General features: G+C 41.0%; 1 protein-coding gene across 1 annotated transcript; it reads right to left on the bottom strand.

Annotated features, from left to right (window-relative positions):
• Nucleotides 1-5,321: 5,321 nt before the first annotated feature.
• Nucleotides 5,322-23,745, bottom strand: LOC118247955 (carbonic anhydrase 2). Its single transcript, XM_035546420.2, has 7 exons — nt 23,385-23,745; nt 22,756-22,953; nt 11,979-12,097; nt 10,986-11,078; nt 10,160-10,222; nt 9,075-9,230; nt 5,322-6,765 (listed from the first exon to the last, which is right to left on the bottom strand). The coding sequence occupies exons 1-7, from the start codon at nt 23,416-23,418 to the stop codon at nt 6,646-6,648; spliced, it is 783 nt and encodes a 260-aa protein (XP_035402313.1). The 5' UTR covers nt 23,419-23,745; the 3' UTR covers nt 5,322-6,645.
• Nucleotides 23,746-24,384: the final 639 nt, after the last annotated feature.

Below are 24,384 nucleotides of genomic sequence, written 5' to 3'. Positions count from 1 at the left end.
GAAAGAGGAAGAAGGACAGTGCCACAGCTTCCAGTTGCAAAGTAGATTAAAAATATATCAAACACTCAGTACAAGCAGCTGCCACCAGATGCTGGCTGTGTGAGATGCTGTGCTTTGGAAGAGGAGGTGGCTGATCTTCAAGGGTCCATGGGAATTTTTCAATAAAGCCATTGCCTGCACTTTCATCGCTGCTTGTTTCTGTGATATTTGATTTGACACAGCTGTTGCTTGCAGGGCTTCTATTTGAAGGGTTAGGAAATCCTAAAACTGTCATTTAGTGAGTGATACTCTTCTATAAACTGTCTGGACTTCTATAAATATTGCTGACTCCATGCAGGGCATTATTATCTAATCTCCCAGGGAACATCTCTAATCACAGTCTACCCGCCCTTGTCAATCTAGGACACATCGAATCCTTAGAAATAGCAGTGGAGAAATCATAAAATGTTCTAATACATGGAGCTGGCAGACAAGTGTGAGACAAGATCACAAACTGTACAAAATGAACAGTTGCAACTGAACGTGCTTCTCTCTTTCCCCCATCAAAGTGGTAGCTGAGTGAGCATGACTTCAAATTAACACTGGCCTTCTTCTTTTCCTTTTTTCTTTTAAGTAAATTTCCCTTTAATCAGAGCTGCCTATCTGACACTAACACAATTACCTGCAGTGGACAAAACATCAACTTTTGCTCCATGATGAAAGTGGTCTCTTTTTCTTTATGAATTCATAAACAGTTTTCCAGTTTAAATAGGTCTGATTGTGGTGTTAGAATGGGTGTTGTTTTAAGTCTGACTGTGCAACAGTTCCGAGGCCTAATTATACCTTCTTTACGTAAGTCAATAATGAAGGAGAATAGAGGTCAGGAAGAAGAGCTGGATGGTTCTATTCACATGTATCTTTATCAAACTCACCATTCAGGAAATGGATCATGAATGCTGGGGAAATTTTCTTCATCTCTGGGTTGGCCTTAGCATATATGTCCTCCTTGAAAACACTACCCATTGTGCAAGAGTGTAACTGCAAAGTGTGAATTTGTGAACAGCCCACATACCATTTTATGTTGGAGAAGGTTTTTGTGAGGATTTTGGGGGAAGGGTCTCAAAGATTATCCACTTTGAAAGAAAACAAACAAAAAAAATGAAAAAAATAAATAAAAAATGAAGACCATTGTTCCCTGGTAGACTACACAGGTAAGACATTCATCAGGCTCTGCATGTGTGGCATGTATATGACATACAAACAGCAGCTTGCATTGTCTGGTTGAACACAATATACTTCATAACCAGCAGATGCAAACATACAGCACTGGCAAGATTCCAGGTAAGCAGACTCATGCAAGCAAGATGATAAATATACAGCTGATTTTGGTTGTCTTTGCTGTTGTTATTTATGGAGCAAGCTTGAAGTGTGACAAAAGTTGATCAGAACGAATGGGAAAACATGGAGCCACATTTTCAAAACTATTTTGTTGTTTTAATGAAGACCAGACTATTTCCAGCCGTTGTTACTTTCAAAGATCGCATTCAGTATTTCTACCCCAGTGAGCTGATTTTTGGTGTGAAACAAGGGTATCACATGATAAGTTGGTCTGACATATGACAGTGCACTAAGATGACAGAAAATTACAGAAATTGAGTTGTCCATCCTTTTTCTAGAGGCATGCCTATTTTCTTACAATTAAAAAAAAAAAAAAAACCTACAGTGGTCTCATTCTCGGTGTATGATTCACACCTTGGCCTACAGAAACTACTTTGCAAGCCTTGTAAGCAGCAGCTTTTTGCAACAGCAATTCCCTATTGCAACACCCATACTGAACTCAGTCATGTAATGTGACTGAGTTGTCCTGAGGGCATGTTCCACAGGCATCAGCGTGCACCTGTGCCTGACCTACACTCTGTTCTGTGCCTCATCACCTCTTCAAGATACCTTCTTATGAGCCCTGTGGAAAGGTCCATTCCAGGAGGATTTTAAATAAAATCATGGCTGTTGTCATTATTGCTTGCCTGACGTATTAAATATAAAATAAAATAATAAATAAGTAAATAAATACATAATAAAATAAAATAGCACACACACATACCAAAACACCTTCTGGGGAAGCTGGAATACCTGTCCATGTTACAAAGAATGTGTTATGCAACTGAGTGAACTGTTACAGGATGGAGACAAGGATTCCCAATTTTCACCTTATCATTAGGTTAGAGGCAAATAACACTCACCGTAACACTTGCAAAGCATCCAAGCACTGATATTGGAATTCCAGCTGGGACAGGGATACTTAGATGTATAGCACTATAACAGCTAAGAGTGTGGGTGGTTACCAAGCTCTGTCTGGTATCCCCACATCTGACTAAAGCTGTCATTGTATAAACATCAGGGCAAGGGACATGGCTGCTTCTCAGTGACTGTTAGGTGGCTTAACTTTCTCATTGACATGAAGAGACACCACAGAAATGTTTATGTGCTGTAAACTTATGCTGTGGATTATTTTGGGTAGCTTGGTCAGTTAGCTTTACACCAATTCTAAAAGTAGATGCTCAAATTTTCCCTTGGCTGGAGTCACCTGGCCTCCACAAAGGGCCACACAGCAGGGCTGTGTTTCCACCAACAAAAATCCATTATGTCTGAAGATGTGCTTCTGCACAGGCTCCAACTTGAATCTCGACACTGCTAAGCAGCTGAGTGTATTCCCTGGCATCCTTTCTAGACTAAATGAGGCAGATCTCTTTCCCCCTGCAGGCGCTGGCCATGTGCTCAGAACACACCTACGGCATTGGACCACATACCAAGTATCATCAGAGAACAACGATGGCAATCTCACTTTTTCTTCACTTCATTGTCTAGAGTATGCAACAGGGACCTCTTCCAGATGGAGTTTTAGTCCTGTTGTCTATAGGGTAGTGTCCTAATTACAAAGCCGAGATGGACCTTCATTAGTCTTGCCTTTGGTAGGTCAGTATGTGCATGGCATCTTCACTGAACCAGCAGAAGAGAGTGCAAATCCAGGAGCGAATGCAAAAATAAGTAACTTTCTAACATAGTAATGTCTGGCACCAAGAGAAGAGAGGGATGGTTCAAGTCGTAATCTCACTCTTTGAGTATGAGATATGATTTCACGAGTGGTCTTCCTCAGGGGTTGGTATTGGGACTCCGGTGCTGTTTCACATCTATGTTGGTGATGTGGACAGTGGGATTGAGTGCAACCTCATCAAGTTTGCTGATGACACCAAGCTGTGTGGTGCGGTCGATATGCTGGAGGGAAGGGATGTCATCGAGAGGGACCTGGACAGGCTTCAGAGTTGGGCCTATGCAAACCTTCTGAAGTTCAGCAAGGCCAAGTGCAAGGTCCTGCATGTGGATTGAGACAATCCCAAACACAAATACAGGCTGGGTAGAGAATGGATTGAGACCAGCCCTGAGAAGGACCTGGGGGTGTTGGTGGATGAGAAGCTCAACATAAGCTGGCAATGTCTGCTTGCAGCCCAGAAAGCCAACCATATCCTGGGCTACACCAAAAGCAGCGTGGCCAGCAGGGCGAGGGAGGTGATTGTCCCCCTCTGCTCTGCTCTCGTGAGACCCCACCTGGAGTCCTGCATTCAGCTCTGGGGCCCCCAGCACGAGAAGGACATGGACCTGTTAGAATGAGTCCAGAGGAGGCCATGAAGATGATCAAAGGGACGGAGCACCCCTTCTATGAGGACAGGCTGAGGGAGTTGGGGTTGTTCAGCCTGCAGAAGAGAAGGCTCTGGTGAGACCTTACAGTGGCCTTCCAGTACCTAAAGGGGGCCTACAGGAAAGCTGGGGAGGGACTCTCTGTCAGGGAGTGCAGTGAGAGGACAAAGGGGAATGGTTTTAAGCTAAAAAAGATTGGATTTAGATTAGATGTAAAGAAGAAATCCTTCACTATGAGCGTGGTGAGGCACTGGCACAGGCTGCCCAGAGAAGCTGTGGATCCCCCATCCCTGGAGGTGTTCAAGGCCAGGCTGGATGGGGCTTTGGGCAACCTGGTCTGGTTGGAGGTGTCCCTGCCCATGGCAGGGAGTTGGAATTAGATGATCTTTAAGGTCCCTTCCAACCCAAACCATTCTGTGATTCTGTGATTCTGTGATTCTATGATTTATTTTTTTTAATTACAGCATTTGTTAGAATTTCACAGGTGATTCCAGGTTTTTACCCTCACCATTAGGCAGAAGTTCACATTCTTTGTCATGCACCAGCCTATTTAAGCTGTACAGGTACCATAGAGAATACCACCTCTCAGTAAGCTTTATTACCTACTGGGTAGGATATCACAATTGTCATGATACGGGTTCAAATTTGAATCTCTGAGGCTTGTATGTTTTGTTTTTTAATGTTGGACATGCTGTGACATGTAGTCCTTATGCAGAGAGTAGGGCTGCCATCTCTGAGTGCAAGTTCTGTCATGCACAATTCCAGGAAAAAAGGAAGTTAGTGTTTGTGACAGCAAAAAAGCACTTTGCTGCAGTTTCAGCAAAATTGCTGAAATAAGTGGGTCATAAGCCCATATGTCTCCATCCATACAGATACTCCAAAGCTGTATGGACACAGGCCTGGGGCAACCTATTCTAGGTGACCCTGCTTGAACAGGGGGATTGGACCAGATGACCTCCAAATGTCTCTTCCAACCTCAACCTTAATGTGATTCTGTGATTCTATGTTTCCTATCAGCTTGCTTCAGCAGCTTTAAAACAGAATGTGTTGGATCTAAAATTCTAATTTTTAGAGGTGTAACGTCCCCTGCATTTTTAAGGGACACAAGTGTAGTACTCAAAAATCTGGGTGAGTCAGAAAGGTATTCAAACCACTGAACACAAAAAATTTCAATTACTCAACACAGCTGTGCTTGGAAGAGACAAGTACCTCCAGAGCTATATTCAGAAAAGCTGAACCTAGAACAAATGACCTATGGAGAAGAGAGATTTTGTTTCTCTGGTGTTTTTTTGTTTGTTTGTTTGATTGATTTTTTTTTTGGAGGGGGGGTGGGGTGGGATTGGCTGTTTTTGTTTCTGTTTTTAAATAGGAAAGCATTTCAAGGAGGGAAATTTGGCAGAATTTTCTGAAGATTTTTGGATGCACTCTGAGAAGGCTTCATTCCCATCTCAGTTGCTTAAGATGCCTGGGGACCTCACCTGCCTATCTGATATTTTATAAATTACAAAGTTATCCCTGATGTGGTAGGAAGCTCATCAATAAATTGTCTTAGAAACTAGTAACAGAATCCAGTCAGATGAGAGTTTTGAAGATGCCTGCTCCCACAACAGCCAGAAGCCTGAAAAGTATTGCTCGGATCCTGTGTATTTAGACCAGATTTACACTTAGGTATTTATTGCATACATGTTCATGACATCGAAAGAACTCAGCTGATCCATCAATGGAAGTTATTGGAAGCTATTGTCTTACTCAGCAGTTTTCCTGTTGAAAATTCTTCTGTTGAAATCATTCACATATGGTACCGTGAGGCTAAAAAGCAAACTGGGGATGCAGTCTCGAAACTATTTGGTTTTGTTGGAGAAAAGGATTGTGTTGATGTTCTGCATAAATATAAGGCTCTTTGTTTTGGTGCTGTCACATAAGGGCAGCAACATTTATGCAACCAGTTTGGGAGAAGCCTGTTCTGCAGTATGATTTTGTTCAAAATTCTTGTGAGGGGATCTTTTATTATGTGGTCAAATTCGATGAAAGTTTGTAGTGGTGGCTCAAAACTACTACTTCCTACTGCTGTCTATCAGACAGCTACTTAGAGAAAATGTCCTAACATCCATATAGTTTTGCATTCATCTTCAGTATCATTGAAACTCATTCCTGATATCCTAAATGTTTATTAATTATGTTTAATATGCAATGGTGTGAACAGATTAGTAACTCCTTTTCTGAATTAAAATAACAGATTGGAAGCAAAAATATAAGTATAGATTTATTAGAGAAGTTATCTAAAATACATTATTGTTTCCCTCTTTAAATTAGAGCATATATTATTTCAATGAAAAGATACTTTGTATTCTATGGTAATAACAATTTTTAAAGATAATACTTAATTTAGGACATTTTTAATTAAAAAATTCAACATACTACCATTAAGACATAATGTTGTTGATAGCATGGGTAAAAATGTAAAACGGTCTTAAAAATATTTACGTCAGTTGCTTAAAATCTAAATCTAATTCTCAATATTCATTTTACTTTTCTTCCTCAATATACTTTTTTTTTCCTAAAGCATATCTATATTCTGTATTCCTGTGCTTTTGACAAAGCTTCAAGTTATCATTAGTTATGTGTACTACCACACTTGTGGATGAGGTTTCTTAGAATGGCTTATTTTGCTATCACCATATGCTCTCCCAAACAGCCAATGTATTGTGATACCAAAGTTGTCAGTCACAGTAATTCATCAAAATGCACACAGCCCACCCCAAGGCTTCCCCCAGCCCCACACATAAAGAACCTATTCCTGTTTGGCCAAGACCTTTCACATTTCATTAGCTGGCATTTTAGATGCAGAGCAAAAGAAAGAATGGACCTGGGAGACAAGATGTTGCCAGGGCACACATGGCAAAGGTTTGATTTGTGCTTAGCAAAAAGGGTTCCTCACAAACACAGCAATTCCTAACACACTGAGTGCTGAGGTTACTGGAAGGAAGCTCTGACTTCTCTGCTCTTCAAAGGCTGACATGGGCGCCAGTTGTCCACCATGTGGCACACGGGCTCATTCTCAGCGTTGAAGCAAAGGCCACGGAGTTTGCACATCTGTGGAAAAAGGAACAAATATTCTCAAATGCATGCTTGTTTCAACAGGACTACCTGAACTATACACCATAGGCCTGAGCCAGAGGTCCAACTCAAAGTTTCATTAGCACTAATGGTTTAGAGGTGACATCACCATCCACGTATCTCGACACGTCATCCACACCATTTCCTGCTCGACACAGGCTCTCGTGGCAACAAAATATCCTAGAAAGAACTAAGGTGGCACAGAAAACAAAGACCTAGGGCACATGTTTTCTGAACTCTGTGCACAAAGAGCTGTTTGTCCTCAGTCTACATCTGAATTGAAACCCTTTCAGAGCCCTTTGAAAGTTGTAATGTTTCAGTTCTTTTGAAAGTTGAATTGCTTTGTCCGCTTGATATTTAAAAACAAACAAACAAAAAACCTTATCCTTAGGTACAAATTAAAATAACCAAATTCATTCAAGATATCTTGATTTTCAAATACTGTGAGAAGGGAAACTGTTCCACATCAACAGGAGCATACTGCAAGGTCTTAGAGTAAGGTGCTTGTCCTAAAGTGAAATTGGCGTTTGCATAGTCTGCCATAATAAAAGCACCTTGATGTCTAAGTGAGCATCTCCAAAACTACTAAAAAGAAGACTGTGTCAAAATAAAACCTGCCCCAGATGTGATCTCACAAGCCAACCGGAACTGCTGACAGAAATATGTAGGAGGGATTTTGTATGAGTCAGACTCCAAGTCAGGCTTTCCTTTATTGAGCTAGGAAGACCCCAGGCAGTGACCAGCCCAGGAGGCCTTTACCTTCAGGACCCAACAGGAATGAAGTTCAGAGCTCAGCCTCTACCAGGAACTGTCACTGCAGCAAATGATAATGGACTCGTGTATACACAGAGTCCACTCATCCAGCTTTTATTTATCTTTAGAAAACCAATTCAACTTAAATCCAGTGTCAATACTCTGCTTTATGCTTTCTTGTTTTGATCAGTTTTGGAATGAAAAGGCAAGCTGCCACACGCACTGTTTTGATCTCAAATTCATCTTTGAAATGTCGATTGTAATATGGAGGGGTCTGTGTGGGAGAAACAAGTGGTGTTGTTTACCACTTGTAGGTGGTGGAAGTAGGTGTAGTAGGAAAAACAATTCTATTTTGGTGAAAATGCTCCTGCCCTATAATAAAACCACATTTGCAAGCCTTGGATCATCAATACCAATAGTTTAAAATAATCAAACAGCATCAACTTAAAAGTTGCAGTTTATTAATAGATTTCCAATAGTTCTTCCTTGTCATTTATCCTATCTTTTATCATGTTATATCCCAACAGATCAGTTGCACTTTTTTCATATCAGCTAAATAAAACTCCTAGAATTATGTGTATAGTTTTAGCATGGCTGCCATTCATAAAAGGGATTTAAAAGTTTGAAGGGTAAACTAAAGCCCTTCAGGGCTAGCTTATATTTATAGGCTCCAGATTCTATTTATATCTTCCAAGCACACAGATGCAAACCCGAGGATAGAATCTTGCCTCTATGTAATTTCATTAATGGATGGTGCAGAAAGCTAGGGCCAGGAGTGATTTAATCTGCATAAGCTCCTTCCCACTAGGAAGGTTCTATCCTCTTCAAGCTGCACAACAGAAAATGGGATTTTTTCAGACAGCAGACTTTGGAATCTGCAAGTTTTCTCTCTTCCAAACAAGGCAGTTTTGTTAGGATTGTCACAATTCTGCGTGGGATTTCCCAGTCTGTTCTGTGATGAATAGTCCTTGTAAAATGAGTTCTGTGTATCCTGGAAATGCTGGAAGATCTCAAAGATCTACAAACTAACTACAGATCTACAGTGTGTGACTGCAAATGCGGAATAAATGCTCTTCAGATGCGTGGTAAACCCAGTATTTTCAGGGCAAGTACAATCAGATAGGTAACTGCATGTACAGCAAATTTACTGATGCTCACAATGCATGCTAGACTTACTCTGCATGTGTAACCGGTCCTGCCATGCATCCTACACTTTTCCTAGATTTTTTTACCACATGGCAGCTCCAACCTGATTAAATTTCTAAAACTCCTCACATTTTGCCTGGACTGTGTCCAAATGGAGGACAACCTTACATTTTACGTCAACCTCTAATTCCACAAATAGTAGAGCTTGCCAGAAGAGCATAATCAGCTCAGATATGCATTTTTGACATGTGACACTAGCTAATAGCCTGCATAGCTCTGCAGTAGCATAAACTGCCATTTCAAAGATCACTTGGACAGCTGAACCAAAGCAATCAATATCATACCAGTCGGTACACACCTATTGGCACAGTCCCCTGGAGACCTACCTGCTCAGGGCTGACAGTGATGGGCTCCTTCAGAACATGCCAGATCACACATTCCAGCAGTGGTGGAGTGGTCAGGGAGCCAGGGTATGTCCAATAGTCTCGACATGCAGGAAGCAGTCCAGTAGGGTCAAAGTTTGTGAAAGAAGCTTGCTTCCCCTACAATAAGGAAAGTAGGCAGGCTATTGTCAAGGGAGAGACAACATACACCCACCAAGCTTGTCATTGTAAAGTCTTCTACAGAAGCTCCATGTTTGAAGGAAGGGAGAAATGGAGTTTAGCATACAGTGTTGAGTGCTTCTTACAGTACACTTGGAATTATGTACCGGGAGTCTGTACTTTCAGCACTATATTTCTTATTTTTTAAGACTTTCAAGACATTTCAGCATTTCAAATGTTGAACTTATGGCCTTTTCTTTTACAGATATGATCTGTCCCTGCTTGAAGAAACAATGAGATTTCAGATACCATGGACACTGATCCTACTGGAAATACAGAAACTGGGAGATCTGTTGGACTGTCTGCTAAAGTAAATGGCAACATCCATTTATGTCACAGGGAGCCTGATGACAAAGATTTCAGTGTAGCCTTGTTCTTTACCTTTCCTGTCCACATTTATCATTGGCAAAGGCCTTAACCCACTATGAAGGTACCTACTTACTCAATAAATAACTTTAGTTACTCATTACTTGGCTCATGAAGATCACATACATGCTTCATACCATTTAAAATGCAGAAAGGCTTTTTTTTTCCTAAAGTTTTATCCTGATCAAAATTTGTATCTGGAAGATGAATCCTACCCTATAGGTTTAAATACAGATGAAATAACAGGAAATGTATTAATGGAGATAAAAAATGATCACCATTTCTAGTATTATCTGCCCTTTATCGTAATTAATTTGAATCTCCTTTGCATTTAGGATTACAGGAGCATCCATGCTGATGGCATGAAGGTTTATTTTACTCTCATAAATGCAATGGATTGGGAACAAGTAAACTGATCCACTGGGAAGAAGTAAACTGATCCAGAAGTCCACTTTCTGGATCATACGGTTGTGACTGGTAGTGTCCAAGACAGCATATATTACCTTGGTTTGAATGGAGTTCAGAGCATCAACAACTTTCTGTATTTCAGGTTTGGCATTCCCTACCTGTAATAGAAACCACATGAAAAAAAAGTAACCATGCAATCTCATGACACCTTTAGTTTTATGTTAGAATTCTCAAGGAAACATTTTGTAGCACATTTTCATAGCAACATTTCATTACATAACAGTATTACAGCAAAAGTGACTGAAACTGTCTCTGTAAAATCATGCCAGTTGACAGTCAGCACAAATGGGTCAGCCAAGGACACTGGACGGAATAAAGTTATTTTCTTTTACAGTATGTGGTCTATTTTTGGACTTGAGCTGTTCTTTTTTTCACAGAAGTCACCCTCATAATAGAACGGTGAAGCCAGGACAGAGTGCACACTGCTGGGTCACAATCACCTTCTTCAATTAGCTGTGAAGACAATTCAGCTGAGAAAAAATGCTCTAGACGTTTAACAATAGCAGTAAAAAGAAAATAGATGCTATTTAGGCTGGTCATACCACAGATTCATACATATATTACTGTGTCAGTTATGCATATCATCTTTCTCTGATAGGGTTATGGCAGTGTCACTGTCATGATGGAGGCTAGCATGCTGCTGGTCGGTTGCTACAGAGGTGGATGGCAGTCATACTCCACTGTAGGTGTACAATTTTCATATGTACAGAAAACCAAGAATTTGGAGTACCATCTAGTCTGCTCTGGGCTTATGTGGTACAGCATAATGCTGTCTTATTCTGTATTTTAGGCTCTTGGGTCCACCTGGACCACTGAACATACTGGACTAATCCAAATAATAGGAAAAAAAGTTTAACTAACCTTCATGAAGATGCCTACTACAGCCAAACCATCAGGATGTTTCACAGCTTCAGCAAATTTTCCATATTTTACATTCCAGTGAACAATATGAAGCTAGGAGCAAGAAAACAAGAAGCACTATGAAAATTAGATTCCATCCATAATACTTTACAAATGAGGATGCAGGGAAGTAATTTATTAAACATTAAGAGCAGATGGTGTTTTACTGCTGAGATTTAAAACTTTTGTGTACAGTTCAGAATTTGTTGAATCATTCATTAACTTTGAAGTTTCATTTATGCAAAGAGATTTCTGTCATGCATTTTACTTTGCTTCTGACTCTTATTCCCAGATGAGTTTTAAATGCAAACTCTGGGCTGTATCTTTCTGCTTTTAGTCTGGTAAAATTCCTGTTATCTTCAGAATGAGTTCTTCCTGCATGCAGCCTGCAGGATTTTGATATAGTACTTTTGATGTAGCTGTGTATTCTGGAGTTCTTATCAATGCTGAAAGACATGATTGTCCAGTGTCAGGACAGAATAGACGTTAATTACAGATCTGACCTCCACTCTTGAGTTTTTTTTTAAATACTATCCTGCCCTGTCATGGAAAGTCTTTGAAAAGAGTATTAAAATAATCTCCAGGTCATGTTAGCCAGGATGTTCTTTTCTTTTTTATTTCAATGTTATTTCTAATTGAAGTACATCTGTTGTCTCCTCATATCTGCAACTCAAGTTGAGCAAGTAGTTATGGTACTGTGAACAGATGTGAGGCAATGGTGAGATTTTTTTGGAGAAGAAAAACTCCTATCAAAAAGCAGCAAAGCTGATAAATTTGTGGGGCCATTTCTTCTATCTATCAATGCAAATCACAGTTATGTTCAGTTCCTGAAGCAGCACTGTACCAAAATCTTTTATGGTAACCCCCCCAGTTTCTTGCCCTTTGAAGGTTTGTAGAGCTGCTGCTACCATGCTCATTACACCCAAAAAACTGGAAAGGCAAAGCATGTCCTACCTCTGCATCATACTTCACACCATCCACAGTGTGCTCAGACCCTTGGCCCTCACAGGATCCCCAGTGAATGTGAAACTGCACCAGCCGGTAGACTCCATCCAGTGCTCCCCCTTGCAGCACTGCAAAGCAAAGGGACTCTGTTAGCATCTCCCGTAACCTTTGCTGTCAGGTCTCACTTCAAAGAGGAACATCCATCTCAAGTCTTCCGAGTGAATTACAGTTTATTGCTCTGCATGCTGCCATGCTACTCCAGATTATCTTCAATGGCACATTGCTGCAAAAAGCCAAAATCAGTAATAAACATATAAAAACATAAGTGACTTTATAGTGAGTCTCATCAGCAATTTAATAGGCATGCTAATATTACAAGTGATGAGGGAAGAGCTAAGGATGTAACTTTTCTGTCACCAAAGAAAAAATCCAAGGAAAGGTCCAAAGACTAGCCATTGTAAGTGCCCTACATAGAGTTATTTTATGAAAGCACAGCTGAAGACCAAATCATCTTTTACTTACTAATGTACTTGGTTCCTTTATTTTGGACACTTTATCCATTTAGGCAAATCCTGCAAATCCTGTGGTGAATTGGATTGAGTAAAAAGCTTTTGGCTCCAAATTAAACCCTCACACCTGTTAGCTGTGGGACGCAGCAAGGTAAAGCACTGGGCACAGTGCAAGGAATTGCAGAGATGTGACTTTGAAATCTCTCGTCCATCCCATCTTTTACTCCTCAAGAGTGAGTTTAAAAAATGGTGCTGGGAATGGCAACACCTGCAGAGGCCAATTTTTTAAAATAGGGTTTGGAAATAAGGCATTCACTTATGCTCTCCATGGTTTGACATTATTCCTGCTACATGACTGAGGTAAGTGGAGTGCCCAGCCACACATTCAGTTATACAGGAGCAAGTTCCCTTGGGCACCTATGCTTGTTAGTTTTAACCTTCTACTTAAAACTGTAACCACCACCATTATGATATGCAGGATCAAGCCCCATTTCTGCCAAATGCTCAAGGCACAGACAATGTCTCCTCCAGTGCAGCATAAAGCACAAAACGATAGCAAATAGTTCTGTTCAATAGAGCTATTTATCTAAGTTATTGGAGCAAGGTCTCACAGTGGTTTGTGCTTTTTCTAAGTCTCAAAATCACAATTAAATCTTTAAGGAATTAATATTTTAAAAATCAAAAATACTTTTAAAACGTCATTTGAAGTTCTGTATATATTAGAGATCAATTTCTCCTTCAATATAGAAAGTAAATTTATAAATAAGAGTGACAGAAGAGTGTTGACATCAGTTATTACGTGTAAGTGTGTTCTGTTTACGTGCCACAAACAAAATGGTTCTGTGGAGTAAAGATGCTTGCCTCTCAGTTTGCAATTAGTCTAGACATGTAAGTATCACAAGTGCATGTGTGAAAATATACATCAAATGCAGATAGGAAAAGGTCACTGTCTGTTCATGTTTGAATAATTCTGATTATACGCAAGCATGGACAAACATGCCCATGGATACTTGGCAATGGGGGAGCTCAAAGTGGTGAGAAGGATTTGACTAAAAATCTGGAATACAGGAAAATTAAACGTAAGATGTAATGAAACACATTAGTTTCCACTTGTGTGCATTACACATGCAAAATTTGTTTCAGTGGACAAATTTAGCATTTGCCTGGGGCTCCATCTTTGGCAAATACATTTAGAAGTCTGCCAACATGCATTTCTGTTTGAAAAATGTGAATATATGTTCCAATGCAGTCCTTGTAATTTCAGATACTGTAGCCAACGCTGAACAGCCAGCAGACCAAGAGTTACCCTACCTACCGCCAAGCTATGTGATACGAAGAGGAATGGCTACTTAAAGTAATTGAATAGGCACACCTTTTATTCTACTTTTGTGTTTCTGCATGTGCTAATTGCCAAGAAGCATAACTGATTCAAGCACAGTACTACAAATCAGAACAGGTGTTTTTTTGTTGTTGTTGTTTTTGTGTTTTTGGTTTTTTTTTTCAGAATGGCTACTGTGAATGTGTGTTAGTTCTGTTTTAAAATGAAGCAATCAGTTGCTATGTCTTTACAGATGCAAAATCATTTAATCCACTCAATATCATGTTTCATTTAAAGACAATGCCATGGAGTTTCAGTGTTTCAGCTTCAGTTCCTTTGGCTAATGGACTTGTGGCTTGTTGCAGATACAAATGGACCGAGGTTTCACCATTCCCAAACCTCCAAAAGCACTAGCGCAGCACAGGTTAATCTGCCATTATTAATCGATGGAAAGCATGCTGAAGAGCAGAACCATGCAATCGTCTTAAATCCATTTGCAGTGTTATTTCTACTTAAAGTTTGCTGTAGTTTCATAAAACTCAAAGGATGCACAAAAATCTCTTTGCAGTTTTTGCTTACTTTTCTCATTCTGTGGTTCTCAAATCCAGCACTAGCTTATTTTGACTCACAGCAGAGCATTCAAAGAAAGTAATAATTAGATTAGTGGAAATGAATACAAATTCAGCAGGCTTAATTACACAACAGCTCTTCTTGTTCTACCCTCCATTAAGCAGTTATTATTTTTCCTTAATATTTTCCAGCCTTTCCAAGGAAGTAAAATTCAAACTTAAAATGCAAAGTAGAAATGTTGGAACTTCGTTTTTTTTTCCAGTGCAAGCATTTTTAACCATGAATAAATGCTACCAGCTTTTGGAAAGCAAAACCTCCTCAAGAACCTGAGCAGCATCTGGGAACTTTCCTATCCCTGTCTCATGTGACACTAACACCAGTTCAGGCCCCACTGAAGACAGATGTCCAACCTTTCCATCCCCTTTTTTGAGGGATGGGAAAAATTTGATCCATAGTTGAGCCCCTGAGCATTAGCTTCTTCCTTTTGAAATCAGTACTACTCAAAACCATCCTGGAAATATGTATGTAGCTATGCTCCCTTTTGTTATATAGCATAGCTTCAGATGCAGAGCGAAGACAGCACCAGCCGACCTGGAAAGCATGTTCTTTTCTTACAGATTCATCATTGTCAACAAAATCTACATCAGTAGCCTGGTCTCCACAGACATAACAGCAATACAAGAGGTAACAGCTTGAAAATGCAACTTTTCTTCCATTTGACAGTTATTTGAAATGGTGCAGTGACATAAATTTGGAGCCAATTTGCTTAGATTAAGAAATAGTAACTATGATTTCAACCTTCTACCAATTACTGAAGAAATTATGCTAGTAACATCCAGCAATTATATTGCACTGTTATTAAATGATCTCATAACATAATCTAAATTAGGTGAAAATAAGTATTAGCAGAGCTAATTCGGGAAGTTAAACAACCACATGAACTGTGCTATTAATGTCTGTGGGGTTTCTTGGATAAAGGTGAACTATGTCTGTCTCCATTACGTGGTCATAGGATATTGGACATGCACAGAAATCAAGGGGGCATTGTGCTGCACCTGGGGCAGCCGTTTGCTGAGGCCACACAATTTCAATGTTGTGCTTAAAGGCGAGACACTGGGTAGTTACCTTTCCCATGTAGAACAGGATGGCTTTGTATAAAAACACTGCAAATTGCTTCTCTCTCTCTTTTTTTTTTCCCAGGAAGTGGCAGCAGCCACATGTTAAGTTTTGCAGGAATACTGTGGAATTACTGTTGCTGTAGTTACCTCCCTGTATAGGGATGTAACAGGACAGGAGACTAATAAATCTCATTAAGGCAATAAACTTGTCAAAGGGGTAATCTAAATGGCTGAACTACAAGATTGTTTCATGAGTCAGAATGAATTCCCTCCTACTGTACAGTTTAGTGTAATAAGAAAAAATGCTACGCTGAAGTTTGTCATTCTGAGAAAATCCAGAATGAGAAAATGTTCTTCACATGGAAATCATTGACGACAAAATTTCTTCCACTAAAGCATGATGGATGTCCAGAGCTCAAAACTTAAGAAATTAAGCTCTAATTGAGATACCATGAAACAAGAACATAGCAGCAGGACAGTTACAACATCTACCTTTGAGGACAACCCACTTGCAAACACACTGCTTTGGTAAAAAGAAAGCCATGGCTTTGTACCAGCCTACAATACATGTGCACATGTATATGGCTTTGTATGTATGTGCTCACATAAATACATGCACAGCATATACATTATTGTTAATGTTCTGTAGGCATTTGTGTATTTGCAGACATCTGTACGCTAGAAAACAGACCCTGCAGAGATAAAGTAGAAGAAGCACTACTTGAGAAAAAAATAATCTTGAGCACCATGCACTATAAATGGCACAAAAAAGGCTCTTATGAGGATGCTCAGGGATTAGCCTTGTGTTCTTATGCAAGGATGGGCTTCCCCATCTGACAGACTGAAGAGTTCAGTTGGGGTGAGCTGTCACTTCTGTGAAACATGGAGTGTAGAACATCACATTTTGTGAGATGTTTCCTTCTTTACATTATCTCTTTCAAACATTCCTCCCAGGACACTATATCATGGCAAGCACGAGAGTAAGACAGGATGTAACTGTAGGGATCATGTTTACAGATACATCTGTAACGTGCTTCACCAAGAGAAAACCTATGTAATTGGTATCTCCTAAAAAAAACCCTGCTCTGACCTTGCTAGAGGGTTAGTCTGATAAGGCAGCAAGGATGTTCCAGAGAGATAGACCAGAATGAAACATCTGCCAAAACGTAGCAGTGCTGCTAACATGTGTATCAGCAGCTGCTCAGTGATTTCGATTCACCCCAGCTGAACTACTTCCTACAGGCTGGGTAGCAGCCAGACAGACTCTGACCTGCTTAAGCATCCAAAGGCATTTACGTTCTTGTCTTTCCTCCTCATCCCTTCAGGTCTTTCAAAAAGGCCCCTTGTGTGCATGATTCAAAGAGACAGATATGTGGGAAAGTCTGTGGCACATCTAAGTGTAAATGTGTTTGTGTGCACCTAAACGTTTGTGCATACACACCTACATAAATGAAAACATCCACTTACTACTTATAGTGAATTAAGGAGTAGTGGCAAGACAAGTTGCTATTTGCGCATTTACAGATGCAGCTTGTGAATATTAAACATGACACAAAAATTAGATGGTATGTTAATAATCTGTTCACATAATATGATGTATTTATTGTTCCTAGTACAGGAAAGGTACAATTCAGTATTCACTTCAGTCAACCACAGCAAAATCCACTGCTCCCTGGGACCAGTGGAATTTATTTCTGATATCATCTCATAAATGGAGATTTTTGCGTGAGTCATAAGGTGCTGTAACGACTCCTTGATCAGCATTCAGTCCTCACCTGTCACCCCTTATGAGCTGACAATGACTTCAAAAGTACTGAGTTGGAAGCATTAAGATTCTCTTAAGAGTAACAATTTACTTAATATCTGATGGCAGTAACTGTAACACTTATCTCAGAGGTTGCTTACAGTATTGGAAATTTTGTATTGACACAGTGCTCTTACTACTTTGAGGTGTAACAAAGGATGGATGAACTCAAGGAAGGGGAGAGCATGGCCTCTATGCACTCAGCAGTCCCCCTTTACTCAGCTTCTAACAGTTAACTGGTTTCTCCTGGTTTTGCACAGAAACACCTCTAGAGGAGTCATTTGGAAGAAGTGAAGGAAGTTGCCAGGATACCTATAGGCACAAGCCATGTCAAATTTCTGCTCAAAAGTTTTTTTTTTTGTTTGTTTGTTTTTTTAATGGTATAAGTCAAGAAGGGCACTTTTGAGCTCTGTAAAGAAATGAAGTCCTGAATCCAGCAGGGCTGACCTCAAGCCCTCTCATCTTCCTTTTCAGTTCCTTGAAGCACCAGTGCTATACTCAAGTCACCTGCTTGCTGAGGCTTTGCAGCTTCTAGCAATACTAGTTGAACAGAGAATGCCTTAATGATCACACATCTTCTGGGACCTCTGACTTCCTAGTCAAGCAGTGCACAAAAATACTTGCGACACACAAGCAGCTGTCTGAAAACAGTCCCCTAGAGCTGTAAGCAATCGGTTCCCTGATTTATGATTCAGATGGGTTAGGACATTGCTTAGCCCACATTTTATTCTGGAGCTTCAACCTGTGACTGTATACCAATAATGTGCAATATTATTCTGGTGTGGATAATGTTGCATCTTCAGAGCTGGGAAGCCTAAAAATAGACCAGTGACAGTGACTGATTAAAAGTTCTGCCTTAAAGGCAGCAGACCTGCGTGTTTTTTCCTCAGTCTACCCGCTGTGGTAGAAGCATAGGAAAAGAGCACCAGTGGCACAACTTTCAGTGTACCTCACTGCCAACCAAGCAGCGCTACTGCACTGACTGTTGAACTCAAATACAACAAAATGGATTGCTCTGTCTACAGTGAGTCAAAATCCAAGACAGTTAAGTGTCCTCATTAATATTGCCCGTTATAGGAAGAATTGGGTAATTGATTACAACTACTGAGAGTCTCTCTAGGGGTGCTGGTACCAAGGTCAATAGTGTTTCACTTCCCTAGGTCTCCTCATAATTGTAAGGTTCCACCATGACTGAATTTCCGTAAAAATGTATTATGATTTACTTGGGACTCTCATGGATTTCAGTATTATCTCTATCTAGCTCAGCAGCAAGAAAGGAAGAGGAAACAAGTAAGAGTAGTCCACATGTGAAAATGACTACTACATTTAGTAATGTCTTTAGAGACTTACACCATAGTTGCAATGAACTTCTGTCAGGTTCTACAACTAAGATATGATATTTTAATATTTTTGTTACAAAGTAACTTTTGATTGACTTCTTCCTTTCATAAGATCAAACACAAGATCAGAAAATACAGAATACAGAGCTTACTCCTGTGAGTATTTCCCACTTGTATGTCAGGTTTTAGGTGAATTCTGAGAAGTTTTCCACAGAACTTACTCTGAGAGCAAGTTATACGTATGTTACACAAGTGCTTTTATGCTCGAGGCTTTCTTGAGCAAAGTCACTTCCTGTGGTTTTACAGCTCTGAGAAGTTGCCATTTGTTTCTATCTTTTACAGTGATTAAAGTGATACAGACTACAATATAAAGTGTTTAATATCATTAAGTAGGTACCCTGAATGAGACAACTCTCTCCTTTGCCATAAAGCTTTTAAAATAAGTTGCATTATTATAGTTCAGTGGTTATCAGCACCATTTGCTTGACACATATGTCAATGGCCAAGTCCCAGAACACAAGAGTGGACAGGCCTAAATTTGTACTTTTATTCCTAGCAACACTTACCATATAGAATTTTTGCTTTTATTTAAAATTATAGAAGTTTTAATCACAAATGCCTGCAAATACTTGAATTTTCACACTTATTACAAGACAATGGACATGAGATTTAAGAAAGCAACTGCAAGAGCAGAAGGAGAAGAGAAACTAAGTAACAACCGAAGGCAGAAGTTCACTATTTCTTTTCTACGTACAAGCCCAAAAAACATTCCAAAACACTGCACGGAAACACGATAGAAGACATTATTTTAACTAAGAGAAAATCATGGAATTTCAGTAAATAAAAATGTTTAAAAAAGGCAATACTGATTTGTCAGTTTACTTTCCGTACACCATTTCTATCAACTAGCAGCTGTGAAATATGAAGGGAATACACTTCAGGAACTGACTTAGGCTTTAGAACTGTATTCTGGAATATAACAGCTGTCACATAAGCCATGAAATTCAAAGGTTGTACTATAAGAACTGAAATAGAAGGTTGGTGTGTAATTGCTTAGGAATAGGGATTTTTTTAAAGCATGCTTAGTAACATCTAAGGGTATCTAAGAGAATTAACAAGAAAGTAGAACAAAGTCAGGTTCTAAAGCTATCACAATGATTTTAGCATTTTATTTTTCAAACATCTTTGTAAAGGAAAATTTTATAGGTCATAGGGATAGTTAATTGTAAACTGCATCAAGAGCTACATCTATAGAGCTCCACTTACTAGTAAAGACCTAAAAGGGCAGAGAGGAACACATCTTCTATGAAGATACATTAGTCGCATAAATTGCACACAATCTTTTGTATAAAAAAAGTTTTTTTTTTTTTTACATCCTTATGCCAAAATATATAGAAGGGATATTTTAAGAAGTACAATTTTTTTTACCTTTTAAACTTTCTATTTCTCATTGATACAAACAGAAGCTACAGGCTACATACTTGTATGTACAAATGTAATATATACACAAACTTTATTTTTGGGGGGGGGGGGGGGGAAATATTCTATACAAAAACTCTTGAATATTCTGGTATCTCCTTGATTTTAACTTGTGATCAACAATATTCAAAGTAAGTATTTTCTAAATCAAAGAAATAAGTAACAACTATTTTCAGGGATTTTTATCCAAACACATTTTAGCTTTCTTGCCTATTTTACTATACCATTACTACCTGTCCTTTTCATTACAAGAACTAATTTTGCATACCCTGAAGAGAAGTCTTCAAAAAGACATTAAATACACAGAACTGCTGTTCATTTTACTTTAGTGTCATTAGTTATGTGCCTGAATATTCTTAATGAATGGATCTACTTCTTTGCATGCTGTTACTCAGGTGTTGAAGATTATACACAAACAATGATCTTATTACTTCATTTTATGCCTACTACCACAGATAATTCCTTACAGCATACAGGACAGCTCATGGAAGCAAGCACTATAGCCTATCGGAAGTATTTACAGGATTTTGTCCCATTGTTTTCTGTAAAATATAACAGAACATAACATACTTTCACGTAATTTCTCATTGTGACTGTTGTTGAATGTCTAACCAAGAATTTGAGAGATCATTGTACTGTTAGTCTCAAAATTCAGAAATTGGAGTGAATCAAGCACAGTCAAGTCAAAGACAGCTTTATTTTCTGTAAAGAAAGTAGGTTACCTAGTTAACTGCATACAAATGAAGCCAATAAGTGTGCTGCCAGTTACATTTTATGCACTGTAATTGTCAATAGGAAGTGTGATATTGAAGGATCCACCCTTACCTGGATTCACAGAGTTATGTTTAATGTTGTTTTTCTTTTTAAATACTCATCAGTTTCTGATTCACTAATAAAACTACTGAGAATATTTCTACTTGCAGCTCCTATCCTCCCACTCTGAAAGCTGTGTCACTGCCTATCTGTCAGAGGATCCCTGTCACAGATGTTCTGGTTCTGCACTGACTTGTCTCATAAAGAGCATTCTTCCTACAGACATTTCTTTAATACAAGTTTCTGCCATTTTTTTCCTCCCAAGTTGCCAAATACAAACTAATTTTCACTGTCATTCCAAATCTATACATGCACAAAGTGACCAAGTAATAGTTTTGTTATACTATGAGGACCTGAACCTGCTTCCTTTGGGCTCAGTGAGAGCAGGATGACTGTGAGGGCAGACTTGCATGGACTTAGTGAAAAGAAGAATCCATTTTTTGTACTTTGTATCATTTACCTTATTCCTCCCAACACTGCTAAAAGGCATGTGCTTTAACTTCAGTTCCTCAGTACTTCAGAAAAAATAAACACTAAGTCAGAACCCCTTTTTGCTTTTTTTAAATATACAGATATTAATGTGGATGTTCTGAATAAGTTATATAGAGACCTATGTGTATCTATACAACCGAAGCACTGATGACCAGCTAACACTGTTCAGTATAAAGATCATAACACACAAAGTCAAATTCTCAGTGCAGTGCTGAATGTCTCTTAAACCCTTGTATTACATTATCTGAAAAAAAAAAAAAAAAAAAAAAAAAAAAAGTTTCGTAGGCATGGTTAATTTGTTTTCAGCACCATTCCCTAACTGACATTGCCAAGAAAGTGTTTAGCAAAACAGGGCATTTGCTCAAGCAAGTTAAACCGGGCAGTGTCTAGAGAAGGCACTGACTACAATGGGATTGTTTTTGCTGTCTAAATTAAAAATAGAGGCACATTCACTGTAGCAGCGTGACAATTTCTGCAAGTTCAGCCAGCTGAAAAACTACAACTGTGGACACCCTGCAAAACCCTTGTTGTAACTGTGCCTTAGATTTCATTTGTCCATCAGTGTGGCCATTCCTTTCAGTAATGTTGCCAAAAGGTTTTCAGGATTCCATGCTTAATTTCATTCACCCTACAGAAAAATGAACCATAAGACACTGTGGAAAGACTGCCTCCTAGTAAACTTTGTAGGAATGTGTCATATACATATTAACTTTATCGAGAAAGCCCAGAGTCAAGAAATGCCCGGGGTAATGCTTGTTTGAGTTACAGAAGAACATAGAGGTATTTTCTAATCATTCTTCTGTTTCTGTACTAACCTGGAAGCATATTGGCTTCAGAAATGTGAAATAATATTTTGATAACCAAAGAAACTATTTCCAAACTATTTCTGCTTCAAGTTGTTAACTGTATTCCTCTGTTATTCTATGGCCTGTTTCTTCCTATGATGTATTTTGCCTTTTTAACCATTTGGTTGCTAGCTTATGATGAGCTATGCCTAATACTGTTATTGTCAAATAATCTTTTTTTTTTTTTTAGCCCTGCACATCCATGCCTCTATCCAAATATTTCTCACTTAAACAAAAAGGAAGCAATTCACTTCTCTGGAGTTTAAAGCAGGGAAGCTCAAAACCACCAAGACAGACTTAGTTTTCTTCTAACAGGAGTTCAGTTTTCTTGCAGTGCGGGATGCTGAATCCTTAAGGGTTGAATCCTGACCTTGGTACCTTTTTGCCTTTGAAAAAAACCTTGTGGCCTCAGTAGGTATTTTAGTTTTAGCATTAGTAGCAGCGTTAGTGGCAGTTTCTCCCATCCCTACTCCTACACACACAAAGATGAGGTCTCACCTGACTTGTCGGAAGAGTCGTCGAACTCCACGTTGAAGGAGTGCCCGTTGTTGACGATGTTTTTGGCAGTGCCGGCATCGTAACTGAAGCTGAGAGGCTTCAGAGAGGCGTCGTACCTGGCGGACTTGCTGCTGATAGCGATGGGCGACTGGCGCTCTCCATTGGCGATGGGGAAGTGTTCGTGCCAGTGCGCGGGTCCTGCGGGACAGCACAAAGCGGCTCGGTGGGCACAGCCGCAAAGCTCAGGGGATGCAGGGGACACCCACACTCGGACAAACCTCAGCGCTTTAACAACGCACTAACTGGGGGGGTGCTCGCAAGGCATGTGAGGGGAAATCCCACCTGGGGACCAAGGCGGGGACCTGACAGCCCCCGAGCCTCGGAGGGAGAAGCCGGGGTCTTACCGGGGCGCCCTTGCAGAGCCCCCCCCAGGTACCCAAGCACGGGCACGGCGCTCGGAGCCTTGAGGATGCTCCAGGCCAACCGCGGGGCGCGCTTGGCTCGCTGCCCGAGCGCAGGTGGCATCTCAAGGTTAAAAGAGAAAATAAAAAAAAAAAAAAAAAAAAAAGCGCTCGCTGCCGCTCGGGGAGGCAGGTACCAGCCCAGCGGGACGGCCGCGGCTCACTCACCGTCGTGACTGCCGTATCCCCAGTGGTGGGACATGGTGCCCCCGGGCCGGCTCGGTGCGCCCAGGCTGCCGCAGCGCCGTGCGGGCGGCGGGGCGCTCAGGGGCTTTTATAGGCTCCCGCCAACTCCATGCCCTTCTCCGCGGCCGGAGGAAAGGGGTGGGGAGCGCGGGCGGGGGCGGAGGGAGACCGGGCTCGGGGGCGGAGAGAGCGGGCCCCTTATAATCCGCACCCGCGGAGGTGCGCCGGGCCCGGCCCGGTAACGGCCCGGCTCGGCCGGGAGCGCCCCGGCTCGGCCCGAGGCAGCTGCGGGGCCGCCGAGCCCCGCATGGCGCCCGCACCTGCGGGGAGCCCGCCCGCGCCTGGCCGCGGCCTTGCGAGGGGTCCGGGACACCGGGAGCGGCACCGGGAGCCGGAGCGTGCCCCCGTGTGCCTTCCCGTGCCTCTCCGTGCCCGGCCCGCGGCCCCCTGCTGCTCCCTGCCGGGGGCTGAGGGAAGGGCGGCGCGGGCGGCGGCGGCCGCTGGGGGGGGACACAGGGACACGCGGTAGTGGCCCTACCGTGTGGGGGCCCTGCCGCGCTGCCCGGCTTGTCGCCTCCTCGGTGCCGGCTGTGGAAGGGGTTGCCGGGGTTTGGAGCGGTGGTGGCGTTCGGGAGGAAGGACGGAGGTGTTGACTCTTACTTGAGAGAGTGTTTTCTTTTGTCGTGGTGTTCGGGGAAGGCAGGTAGAGCTGCGCGTATGCTCGGTTCCTGGTGCGTAGGAAATACCGGGTTGGTGTGAGAGGGGTTCAGGCACCGCTCCCACGGATGGACGTGTGAGAGGATTGAGCAATGCATATTTTAAATGGTTTTATGTTGCTCAACGCTGCCTTGTTTTATCGGGTACTGGAAGGATCAGACCTCGGCAGCCCCTTACAGCCGACTATGTCTCGTCCTGTGCCGAGTCTCATTCCTGCGCTGCAGCGAGGTGAAGCAACTTGTACACGAGTGGGGCTGCCGGCGAT

Source organism: Cygnus atratus, chromosome 2 (assembly GCF_013377495.2).
Source record: "Cygnus atratus isolate AKBS03 ecotype Queensland, Australia chromosome 2, CAtr_DNAZoo_HiC_assembly, whole genome shotgun sequence".
Classification (NCBI taxonomy): Eukaryota; Metazoa; Chordata; class Aves; order Anseriformes; family Anatidae; genus Cygnus; species Cygnus atratus.
The sequence above is the reverse complement of the archived record's forward strand: the minus strand, read 5'-3'. Positions and strand labels throughout refer to the sequence as shown.

Coding starts and splice junctions, on each gene's coding strand:
- LOC118247955 (XM_035546420.2), bottom strand. CDS start 23,418: ATGTCCCACCACTGGGGATACGGCAGTCACGACG. Junction 11,079..11,978: donor GTGTGAAGTATGATGCAGAG/GTAGGACATGCT, acceptor TCTTGCTCCTAG/CTTCATATTGTTCACTGGAA. Junction 9,231..10,159: donor TGAACTCCATTCAAACCAAG/GTAATATATGCT, acceptor TCCTTATTGTAG/GGGAAGCAAGCTTCTTTCAC.